The sequence below is a fragment of the Melospiza georgiana genome, chromosome 23, assembly GCF_028018845.1.
Source record: "Melospiza georgiana isolate bMelGeo1 chromosome 23, bMelGeo1.pri, whole genome shotgun sequence".
NCBI lineage: Eukaryota > Metazoa > Chordata > Aves > Passeriformes > Passerellidae > Melospiza > Melospiza georgiana.
In genome coordinates this window covers 10,504,711-10,517,741 of record NC_080452.1, presented here as the reverse complement: position 1 = coordinate 10,517,741, position 13,031 = coordinate 10,504,711, and the positions used below count along the sequence as shown (strand labels likewise).

The 13,031-nt window shown below is 44.7% G+C and overlaps 1 protein-coding gene across 2 annotated transcripts in view; it reads right to left on the bottom strand.

Annotated features, from left to right (window-relative positions):
- MAGI3 (membrane associated guanylate kinase, WW and PDZ domain containing 3) overlaps positions 1-9,390 on the bottom strand; it is a 54,552-nt gene extending 45,162 nt beyond the window's left edge. For both annotated transcript variants that reach the window (XM_058039619.1, XM_058039620.1), the window contains exon 1: positions 9,032-9,390. In XM_058039619.1, the coding sequence (XP_057895602.1) occupies positions 9,032-9,353 (322 nt within the window). In that variant the 5' untranslated portion in view covers positions 9,354-9,390. The remainder of the gene's footprint in view (positions 1-9,031) is intronic.
- Between the last annotated feature and the right edge of the window lie 3,641 nt (positions 9,391-13,031).

Genomic DNA, 13,031 nt, shown 5'->3' with positions numbered 1-13,031 from the left:
GAAGTTGAAAGTTACTGCTCCAGGGAAAAAACCACTTTCTAGCCTAACAGTACTTCCACGAACAACTTAATTTAATAAACTACATCACTGTATCCAACAGTAATTAGGAAGACGCCTCAGAGAGAATTTTTTCTTTCATCTCTTCTTTCAGCAACATGAAAGAGATATTTTTAATATGTTTCTTCTACCTAAACACAACACTGGTGTTTATGCCACTGTGCCCTGCTCCTACCTTGGCTGGAGGACTGCTGAGAGGGCAGTGATGGTTCCAGCTTCTCCCACCAGTGCCAGAGACAGTCCTGAATAGTCCCAGCCTTACCAAACCAACCCAGTTTTGTACTACTACAACTGTGGTTGTAGTCAGATTTTGTTAGGCTCTCATCAGGGCAAACTAGTCTGGATTTCATCTTCACTAGCTCCAAATACACTCGATGAAAGAAGAGAAATACTAGCAGACAATCACACGACCACAGTAACACTGTTAATTGCCTCTACCACCTTTTCTAAAGAATACTTCATTACCATTTTGATGGAAAATGCATTTCCAGATTCCAAAACCCAGAATACTGCTGATATGCATATAGCACCCTCAGTCCATATTCATCAGCCACCAGCTGCCAGGCTGATTGTATTTATTACCAAAGGTAATAATGAAACAGCACTGAAGTAGAATGCAGTAAGAACCACCATTCAAGTGCACCATGATCTGACAGAACTACAATTCAAGCTTTACTTTTTGCTTTTACAAGTAACTGAAGGGACATGACAATTCAGAACTTAAATTATTTCACTTTTTAACTGTATCTCAGGAAAATAATTTACAATGGATCAAGTTATATGAACTACACTATTCAGCAAGTGAAGAGCGATACAGGATGGATAGTAAACACACTAGAGATTTCCAATTTGAAGAAGTTGCATTCAACTGAGAACAATTACCAATTCATAAAAAATTACAGGCTTGAGACTCATACATATTGAAAAGTAGCTTTAAGCAAGCTTTTTTAAATGTAGCCATGAGAACACACTTTAAAAGCTTCCTGTCAGAGTTACAACTAACAACCTGGCTGTGCTTTGCAAACAGAATCACATTTCTACACAAAATCATTACTTTAACAGGTTGCATAAGCGCAGTGATATAAGTCTGAACAAAAGGCTTGTGTTTCATATTGAAAGCTGCACCTGGGCTAATGGCAGAACACTGCTGTGTGTAACTACTTGCATCTGCACCTTAAACAACTGGGGACAGCTTTACAAAGGTTTTACAACCCCCTTGTCACCATTAACGCCTTTAGTGTCTCCTTGACAAACACCCTTCCTAAGATACCACCCTTACCACCTAAGGTACTTGCTCCTGCTTTCAATGCTGATCAGATTGGAAGCCACGTTATCCAGCTTCTGCTGAAATAGCACTTGGGAGAAGATCCCATTTCCATCATGACCCACAGAGGGCCCAAAAAAAGACCAATTTAACACAAATTCAAACACCAATTAACAACAGAGATGACAAATTACTAGTAATTCTGATTTTTGTGATGACGTAGCAGATCAACACAAGTCTGGAATCTTCCTATTGCATTTTTCCTCTCACCTTCTGTTCAGCAGAACTACATAAGTAATTTACTCGCAAATACAAAGAGCTCCTATTTTTCTGAATTCAAATCTAGTATTCTCAAGAATACGGTTGCTTCGAAGAAGAAAATTGTTCCCATTCAGGAAACAAGAAGCAATTTAACTAACAGCCCATGAACACAACAAGATATTTCTTAAAAGGATGCATTGTGAATTAAAAACAAGAACCAGAAGAATGAATTTAAAGATCTTCAAGCAGAGCAACAATGAAAACTAGAATAATTTTTTCACCTGTAAATTTGAATGTACAATCCTTGTCACATTTTAAGATTCTTTTATGTTTTGCAGCTGAAAAATAACTTGAAGCAGATGCTTCAATAATAAAAGAGCACAATGCATAACAAGTTATATGAGCATCACTTGCTTACTTTAGGAAGTTTCCAAAAAGACTGTTTTGTTTCAAAGTGTCTTTGCATTATCAAAGCAAAATGAAACTTCCTTTAAAAAATTAAGGATATTGTATCTTCTGAGATAAAAATGGCCATTTTCTACAACTGACTAGCATTTCATTAAATCCAGACAAGAACTGAAGAGTCATACCTAGACAAAAGTCATTGAGATTAAATCTGCTGTTGAAATCATGACTTCTAATAAAGGTTCATCTTTAGTTCATTCTTGACTTCATTCACAGATAAAAGAAATTCTCCTGCCATTGCAGAATAGGAGCAAAATTACTCTTTAGTGATTTGAAGCAAGATCTCTGCTGGTATGGACATCTAAGGTTGGTAGGGGCTCAGTAAAAACCCAACATAAACATATATGAAAGAATTTCAATTGAAACTGTCTACCCGCACAAGAAAAGTTCTTTCCAGGAATATCTGGAATACAAGTACTCGATTGTACAGTCCTGGTGAAAATCTGATTCCCCTAAAACAGGGGATCCAAAGAGGTGGGTTTAGAGAACACAGACAGCACCACCTGCCCCACCACCAGTTCCAGATAAATGCACTATCCTACAGGGTCTCTCCTGAGAGACATCAAGGATGGAAATAGAGAAGAAAACCATTCTCCTGATAGGAACAACAAAGTACAAATTAGTTGCAAAAGCCACATGAGGCCTCCTTATCATCTGAAATCACCACACCAAGAAAGAGCAGAATCATTAGAGGGCATCGCTGGTGCGATCATTACCACAGGACTCAGTGGAGTAAACTTTAAACAAGGAAGTATGTGAAAGGGAAAGGCACTAAGGTCTTGGTCAAGAGTACATTTATATAAAGAGGAATATTAGAAGCATGATTATAGAGTACGTGAACATCCTAATACCCAGTGGTAATAGTGCTTAATAGTCCTCTGCATTCATACATTTAAGGTGCAAGCTTTTTGTGCAAGGCAACTCCCAAACTGATATAGGACGGTTTTAGAGAGACAACATCCTCCAGCAGAAAGCATTTCCCCTTCCGTTTTCTTTTTCAAGACAGCATCATCTGATGAAACTGGGATATCTCCATTCATTACAGCGAACCTGTACGCTCTGGGCTTTTTGTAGCATGACTAAATGACTCAAGCTTTCCTCTGCAGTCCAGAACAGGTCAATTCCCCACTAACTCTCAAGCAGGGAGGGCAGTTTCCCACAGCAGCACTCTGTAGCCTCTACCCAACACTCACCAAGGGCTATGGGACCTAAGCTGGATGCACAGCTCCTTGGGCTTCCTGAGTAACACATTCCTCTCTTCCATCATAGAGCTCCACCACTGCCAGCTTCCACAGAAACACAGAATCAGGGTAATGCCTGTCCTCTGAGAGACAAAATTATCCTAGTGTATGTACTCTGGTCTCTGTTTCAACATAGCACCTTTAGAATTCATCCAATTTTGTGAAAATTGCCAGGGAGTGTGGCTCGCCTTCCTCTCTGCCTTAATTGCTACACAAGCAAATGTTTACCCCCACATGGAGGCTTTGTGCCTACCTCAAGCACAAGAGGAAATGTAAATGAACCTCAGATACCTGGCTTCAAATATTGTGTCTCAAGTGCTGAATCCTGCTCCGAGTCACTGGATTTGTCACCATTTTCATTCATTCTGCAACAGAGAAAAAACGCCCCCACCATGCACAAACCAAGTCATAACATTCCCATTAACTCCTGCTGGTAACAGAGGCATTAGGGATTCATCACAGTCATGTGAAAAAACAGATCCAGCGATAAGTAGTCTTCCTGTAAGCTTCCATTACATTTTGATCAGGAAAGCTCTTTGGGAAGGTAAGGCCACAGACTTAAAAAAATCAGTTTGGTATGAGTACATCCACCTGTCAATCCTCTCATCCTCTGCACTAATGTTCTGTAATTCAAAAAAAGCAATAGATCTGAAGACTTAGAGGTGTCACATCACAAAACTGCAGACAATGGTTGAGTGCATATAGAGTAGCAACACATCTGCTTTGGACTGGGGTGTACTGAACCTATGGAAAACTGCATGAAGGACTGGAAAAAGATCACATCAGTTCTGACAGTATGAGCTGGGATGTCCTCCACGTGTTCCATTGGAAAAAAAAAAAAAAAATCAAAGCACAAACTGACACTCACCAGAGGCTAGGCAATCCTGACTGGAGACACAAAATAAATGCACCAGCTGGAGGAAGAGCTCCAACCACAACTGAAGAGAAAACTATAGGAAACAAAACTATAGGAAATCATGGTTTAACAGCTTCAGGAGCACTGAAAAAAAAGTTAACCCGAAGAAGACTTTTCATCCTTTTACATCTTGCTGCATTTTTGATTAAAGATCAGTTTTGACACAATGGAGCCAAGGTGCATTCGCTCCAAAACCAAGGAACCAAACTATGTGCTCTGGAAACATTTCTCAAGCGGAAGAGCCCTAAGACTGCCCATTTCCTCCCACATCCTCCTCATAGTGGCCATGAAAGGATAGTAATTGACACAGAGTAGCTGTATTCATCAAAGCTCCTTAATCTGGAAGGAGAACACATTCCTTCCTATATAGTATCTGGCAACTCAGCCTGCAGAAAGAAGAACTTGTAGATACCAGTAGTTTTTCTTACTTTAAGTCTCCAGTCTAGTTTTGGTGTATTTTAGTTACCATGCTGCTGTGAAGAAAGTAGGCACCCAGGGTTGTCCTGATGAGTATTTTAGCAATCCCATCTGCACATACAAACATCCTTCTGCCTAATTCTGAATCACCACAGAATCACAATCCTAAAATGGTTTTAGGTTTTAAGGGACCTTAAAGACCATCCAGCTTCAATCCTCCCACCACAGGCAGTGATACCACACCTAGATCAGGTTGCTCAGGGCCCTTGAATATTCATGCAACCATAAATTTTATGCAATCACAGAATCACAGACTGGTTTGGGTTGGAAGGGACCTTTAAGGCCATCAAAGTTTTACGCCGCAACCACATTTCTCCAATCTCTGTCCAACCTGACCTTGAACACTTCCAGGGATGGGACAGCCTGGACAACTTTCAATGCCTCATCAGCTTCACAATAAAGAACTTTTTCCTGATATCTAATCCAAACCTACTCTCTTCCAATTTGAATGCATTCCCTTTTGTCTTATCAGAACTTGTGCTTCCAAAAATATCCATCTTTCTTGTAGGTTCCTTTCAGGTACTGGAAAGAAAGTAGGTACCTATAGAGGATGAACTTAGCACTCAAATACCATGGATATGACTACAACATTCTATTTCACTAATGGAAATACAAGACCCTGCAGCAGCACTGGCCAGTTACAAGGCTAATACCCTAATCCAAGTAATGCCAGACAGGGAAGGTCCTTAAGCACACATCAGCCATTGTTTGAATGCACGTAAGCAGGCAATTAGCTGAAAACCAGCACTACCCAAGCACGGCTAAAATACAAATAGACTCATTAGGATGAGGCTGGCCCCTGGCAGCTTGCGTGCACATCCATACTGATACCCCACTGCACAAGCTGCCCTAGCTCTCTGTATGGCTGCTTTGCTCATCTAATCAAGATGATAATGATAAACTACACATAAACAGAGGTATGGTGATCATCTCAAAGTTCCTCTAGAATTTAAGTTTTATTTAGACAGCTTAGATCCCAGCATCAGTCCCAAGCGCCACTGGCAGAGTACTCAACACTGGCCTTCCACAGACTATGCTGTGTCAATCCCTATCCATAATGGACCTGTGGGTTTTCCGGCTAGTCTGCACACACCTGAGACCATCCTCACATGGGACATGATACTCAGCCCTGGCACACTGGCCTTGTTCTCCCTCCTCAGCAATCAAGTTGGACATTAAGAAGAACTTCTTCACAGAACAGGTGATTGGGCATTGGACTGGCTGCCCAAGGAGGTGGTGAAGGTGGTGCTTAAGAAAAGACTGAAGTGGCACTTAGTGCCATGGCATTGGTTGACAAGATGCTGTTAGGTCATAGGTTGGACCTGATGATCTCAATGGTCTTTTCCAACCTAGCTGATTGTGTAATTCTGTAATAAAGACAGAACAAAAACAAGAAGGACAAATTTCTTAACCAACAAAATGGTCCATCATTTGTGATGTGCAGTTAACAGATGGCATTCAAATTAACATCATATCCTTCAAGTGTCTTATCAAACAAGGCTAAACAGCATTTTGAAATTTCCATTTAAAATTTTCTATGAGTTTGCAAGAAGTATCACAGATTTTACTGCCGTCAACTAAAGCTGTTACTGCCTTTAATGAGGGAGTGACTATATCATGACTTGAACTAAAGCAGTCCAGATCCTGCTGCCCAAGGTCACCAGGTCACCTGCACAGACTTCATCAGGAAGATGGAGTACCAAACTCACGCTTTAAATTGCACAGGCAGACTGTGAGCATCAAGACCTTAAAAACACCTTACAATTCAGATTCAAGGAGACAAATCCCTCACTGTCAACCCCTGACACTGGATCCCCTCAGACTTCTGTCCCAATAGCAACCAAGCCTGAAGAGCCATGGGGCACACAAAGGTACCTCAAAATGCAGTAACGCAGTTACATGTCCTTGAGAATTCAGATATTATGTGCCTACCAGGGACCACCAGTTCCTGGCCCTCACTCCCTTCACCTCAACCACCCACATGGTCCTACACGCCTTCCCAGATGCCTTCCAAAACTTGGCAGGTTTGGATGGCTCTGGATCAAAAGGGAAGCCAAATTCAAAGTCATTGGTCTTCGTAGAGAATGCCTTGTCAACAACTTTCCTAATTACATATACCCTGACTGGAAAACCGCCACTGAACAGCTGTGGCAGCCTTGCAAAAAACAACCAAAAACCAGTATGTTTTAAAATACCGTATTCAAGGACACTAAATCTAACAGAGAAAAGACTACAAATATCATCTGATGTGGTACATATGTTCCAGTATAGGAAAAATTGCTGGATCCGAAGATTCAGTTTTATCTGTTCCAAAATTTACATAAAATCAGCACAAAAATGCTACTTCTCTTTGTGCAACTCACCAGCATTGGGTTTACAAGCTCTAGATGACTATGCTAAACAGCACAGGTCCTTACAAGACTCCAGCAGCAGTTTTCTTCTGTTGAAAAAACCATTCCTCTGTTTTAACCAGTTACTAAGCCACAGGAGAATTCTGCTCTTGTATTTTGGCAGCTACACTGCCACACCATGCTCACTCAGCAAGATCTTCATCCAAGTAAGTGATACCTTACTGAAAGCCTACTTGAAAATCCACCTCACCAAAATACTCAGATTTGATTAAATCAGCCAGTGAAAGCAGCCCACTCTCCTCATTAAGTGGTATTGGTTCACATCCCCAGTATTCTCCCTCTCTTCTAAAACTCAAATTTTAATCAACTTGCTGGAATCACCAACCAGCCTCTGTTGATCTGGATCCTTTTCTCATAAGTACTCTATATTCCCCACTCCTATTCCTTCCGCACCACCCAGAATTTAAGGAACAGGTAACACACTACTATTTATATACTATTAATACCTGATACCTGGAAGTCCTCATGAACATCATCTGGCTCTCACCCTTTTCTACTGTTAATTTCAGCAATTTCTTCTAAATCTTTTTCTGGCAGTTGTGACAGTTTGACATCGCTGCTATAGAAATTCCCAACACAAGAAAATTCCTATTTCCCTCCATAGGAAATAAAAGAAATCCCTTTGATCTATAGTTTCATCTTCCACAAGCTTTCTTTTTTAAGAAGAGATTATTTTCTATCTTGAACAATTTGTCCCTCTTTTTAAAATCCTCTTAGTTCACATTTAACTTGCAGCTGTTTGTTCTTTTCCATTTTCTCCCTTCAGAAAGGATTTCCAACTTTGTAAATTAAGACCTTTTTCAAAACCTACCAGGCTTCTGTAGGTGTTTTTAAGATGTATGTCTGTTCCATTTTTTTGATTGTTGTTTTAATTTAGCAAGTCATATGAATCAGGACCAAGAGCACAGTCTCTACATAGAAGACAACTTTCCATTAGTGGTCAAACAGGGAAAACCTGACTTAAAATATGTACTACATTAAGTCAAATAGCACCCAGCAATTACCAAAGAAGAACAAGACAAGTGTTCAGCAAAGAAGCTCTATGAGAAATATTACAGACCCCAATCATAGGGGGTCTATAATAGAAATACTGATATCCACTGGGATTCAAAGAAAAATATTTTTTCCCAAGACACCTTCATATAAGGCAGCAGGCTCACATCTAGGTTGCCTGACCAAGAAAGCAGTAGGTACCTCTGGAGCCCATGAATTAACTCATGCAGCTGCAGGTGCCACCATTCAGCATTAATTTGACATTTAACAGGCACGTTGATAAATATGATTTTACCACAAGCATTAGTTAATTGAAGTGCACTCAAACATAATACAAATCTGTGGAAAAAATAACAGCCGGAATTTGTTCTCAGGGTTTTTATCTCTGCCAAATGGGAAACCAACAGGATGAAGCGATGGCAGTCCGGTGCTCCATCCCGGCCATTCCCCAGCCACCCTCGACCTCTGCAAGCAGCGGATTATATAAACACCACGGAAAGCACTTCCTGCACCTCCGAGAGGAGGACGCAGGCACCGGACCCTCCGGGGGCCATTGAGTCACCCGGAGGCCCGAGAGGGTCACACCCGCACAAACACCGCAGCGCGGCGGCGCCGCCAAGCCGGGCATTCCGGGCGGGGAGCAGACCCTCGGGAGAAGCCACCGGGACGGGACGGGGGAGCGGGCACCGTCCTGGGGCCGCCCCGGGACTCCGGGACCGCTTCTCGCCTTACATCACCCCCCTCGGCAGTGCCGCCTTCCCGAACCCGCGGAAACTTTCCCAGCGGGGCACCCGCGCCCCGGGTTCCGCCCGGTTGCCTCCGGGCGCCGCTTCCCGCCGCGGCCCTCCCGCCACCCCGCAGGGCGCCGGCGCGGCCAGGCCTACGCGCGGCCGGCTGGGCGGCGGCGGGAGGGCCTCGGTCCAGCTCGGCGGCGGAGGGCGCTCACCTGGGCGCACGGTCTTGAGGCGCACGGGCTCCCTGAAGTGCCGCACCACGGCCAGCGTGTCGCGGTGCGTGAGGCCGCTCACCGGAGTACCGTTCACCTCCAGCAGCACGTCCCCCGGCGCCGGCGCCTTGCCCGAGAGCAGCGCGGGGCCCGGCGCGCCCTCGCCGCCCGCGGGCAGCCGGCCCGCCAGGTACGGGAACTCGCCGCGCTCGGCGCCGCCGCGCAGCAGATCGGGGTCGGGGCCCGCTGGGCCGCCCCAGGACACCACGCACTCCTGCACCTTGCTCAGCCAGTGCCGCTTCTTCCGCAGGGTCTTGGACATGCCGCAACACGGGGCGACGCAACCCACCCCGCGCTGCCGCCGCTCCCGCCCCGGCCGCGGCTGCCGCCCGACTGCGCCCCGCCGCGCCGCCCCAGCTCCGCCTCGCCGGCCCCACCCCTCCAGTCTCCGCCCTTCCCGTCTCCACCGCGCCCTGCCGGCCTCACTGGCCGCGCCCTTCCCGGCCTGCCGCGCCCGGCACGCGCTCCTGGCGCGGGGCTGCCTGTCGCAGAGCGTGCGGTACTGGGCCGGGCCCGGCCTGCCCGGGGCGGGGCATGTAGGGGGCTCAGACTCGGCCCCGGCGGGACCCTCTAGGAGCTGCGGCACGTTCCGGATGTGGCCCCCTGCTCCGGAAAGAGCCCCTCAGGCAATCCCCGCCTAGGCCGCGATATCCCCTCAGCCAGGCGTTCTCCAGCTAGCGCCCGTTGCAGCAGGGTCCCCTCTCAGCGATTGCTTGCGTTGTGTAGTATCTCTCCTCAGCCAGGAGCTCCTCAGTCAGTGCCCATCCCAGGCAGGGTTTCCTGTCAGCAAGCATCTCTGTCAGGATCTCTCCTCAGTCAGGAGCCCCCCTCAGCCAGGGCCTTTCTCAGCTAAGAGCCCCCAAGTCAGCTCCCACCTAAGGAAGAGTTTACCTTCAGCCAGGGTCATCCCTTAGCCAGGAGACCCCCTTGGCACTGGGTTCGAGATAGGTGTGAGAGCTGAGGTGGGGTGTGCATGATCCGCTCTCATGTTTGCTCTTAGTGCCTGCACAACCACACAGGCAGAGACACCACTCCTGTGTATTCCCAGCATTCCCATGGCTACTGCCATGGTGGAACCAGTTGGTTCAAAGTTGCTTGAGCACCTCAGGCCAAAGCACAGCTCAGAACAGTGGGTACAATTTAAATATAAACAAATGCAGATACTTTTTCAACTGGAAAGCACAAACCCAGTGGGTTTTCTCTTCACATGAGCCTGTTTATTTAGCTGTGATTCACAAATATATTTAGCTTTATATATGTCACTCACATATAAAGAAGTTCTTCTTCATATTCAGGTGGAAGTTCCTGTACATCAGTTTCTGTCCATTGCCTCTTGTCCTACTGTTGGGCACCACCAAACAGAACCTGGTCCATCTTCTTGGCAGCCCTCCTTTAAACACTTACAGACATGGATGAGCTCCCCTCTTTGTCGCCCCTTCTTGAGGATGAACAGGCCCAGCTCCCTCAGCCTTTCCTCATAAGAGATGCTCCAGTCTCTTGATCAACTTTGTAGCTCTGAATTTAATGACTGGGAATGGTCTGTGCTGGGATAAAACCCTGGCTAGTGGGTGTCACAGGCCAACTCTCATCTGCATGTGGAACTGACTGGCAAAGTACGCTATTCATCCATTAATTAGGAATGGCTGAAGCTATTGGTTTGGTGATGTTTTATAATTTTTACTATCCATTCAGCCATTTTTCTCCACTTGGGTGTGTTTCTGATCATCACCCACTAAAATCCTTTGTTTGACCTTCCCCTTGCTGTCAGCCTCCTTCACCAGCAGTGAGTTAGCATCTGTAAGCAGTTCATCTCTGTCAGTGGTTTTACATCTTTAATAGGATATGAAATATCTGCAGCAGCCTTGTCAAGTTTTATAACCCTGTTCACAGGGATTTGGGATAGCTGGCATGGTCCAAAAGCCTGTCCCATTCTGTCTTATAAAAGTAATCCCCAGCACCTCTCTGGTTCCAGCTCCTTCTCAGCAGTCACTTTCTCTCTCTTCACTGAATATCAGCTGCTTGAGCAGCCTGTGGACACAAGGAGGACCAGTCAAAGCTCACAGAGCAGCACTCCCAGCCCTCTGTGTCTGTGCACAAACTTCTCTGGAGAATGCCAAAGAAAACTCAATTTTCTTGAGAGTTGATGCCCACTCCTGTCAGTCATCACCTCCCAGCCTGAGTCCTGCACATGAGGTCTGAGCCTGTCTTTCACAGACACCTTGAAATATCTAAGTGGACTGAAACCAGTGACAGAGGATTGAGGGCGTTATCCTGCCCTCTCCAGTTCCACTAGCCCTACTGACAGAGGACAGGGAGTCTGAGCTGCAACAACACACTAACAATTCTCTTCTAGAAAAGAGGATGAAGGAAGAGCAGTGGAGTGTTAGGAAGTGAAAAACAAGTCTCCTTCCCCACCCCTACAGTTGCAGGGAGCACTAAGGTTACCTGTGTGTGCATCAGTCCTCTCCTGGGATCATTCCCTAGTGTTTGAGGTGTGATTTCAGACTGACACAGCCAACCTTTCTTTGACTGCTATTGACATCACCGAATTCATCACTTTTTTAGTCTTCCAACTGCTTGTACCTTCCAGAAAGCCTCATTTGAGCAGATCAGCCTTGCCCAGCATAAGGATGATTGCCTTCATTATTCTGAGCAACAGCTCATGCAGATCTGGTTACGTTACTTGAATAAATCTATATGATTAATACATTTCTTGTCTTTCAATGATTAGTATTTAAGCAGCAGCATGCAAGGATTTACACCGAGTTATTTAGAAAAGAATGTCCCCATTCTTCTTTTTGCATGTTAATAATGTAGCTAAAGTCTCAGTAGATCTGTCATAAAAATATTATCAAAGGAACCAAGATAAGTGTGGAATTATTTGCTGTTTAGAAAATCCAGACGCGTCACAGAAAGCAATAATAACACAAAATAACTTTGATAAAAGTTTTACAGAGAGAATTTTTTACTGCCCCAGCTGAAATTACAGCTCATATTGAATAAGCTGCTTACAAAGGCTTTAAGTTAATTTACATTTTAGTACAGGAAGTAGAATAACGCACTCTGACAGAAAAAAAGTTCACCTCAAGGCAGAGGTCACCCAGCTCTGGCTACAATAAAGACAGAACTTTGAAAAAAAATATACACCTGGGGTCCCGATCCCTTGGGTTGGGGCTGTACATGGCAACTCACCCAGAGCTCCCCATGCTTGAGATGTAAAAGTCTCCTTATTTTCTGTGACTTCCACAACACTCTTGCTGAGAGGTGCCATGGCTGAGCATCCACTGAGAAATAAATTTTCTTCCCATTGCACTGTGTCCAGTTCTGGATCAGGTTCCTCCCTTTCAGCATGGCTTTCAGCACATTGCAGAGGCAGTCTCAGAACCAGAGCTTATGTACAATGTCACCATTCCTCTGAGAACACTGGTGAGACACCTTTCTCTATGTTATTTCTTTGTTACTTTTTTGTCCTGCATCAGCCAGACAAAAATCCTCCCACTGCATTATGACATCCATAATTCTGGAGCTCCTGTCCTATTATAATTTAGTTATTAAATTATTGCTCTAAATACAGGGAGAGTTTTTCTAGGTTCTTTTTTCTCCCGACAGTGTTTGTACAGCAACACATGTCATTGTAGCCAAAACCAGATTAATATTGCTGGGTTTTGTTAATAAGTTATTTGCAAAGTACTGTTTGGAAGTAAATGGGATCTAATAGAAGCCTCACAGGTTTCCCATTATACTCCACTGTTATCATTTAGAGGCAGCTTCTTTTGTAGTCATTGATGAATAATGACAATATGATAATCTTCAAAGCTCACCATTCCAGCACCAACCTTTCCTCTGACTTATAACGAAGATGTTAAAGTTAATTTCCCTCTCACAAAGCAGGGACTTTTCTTTCTTTGCTGATGCATCTGTTTTACTGATATCACTTCTC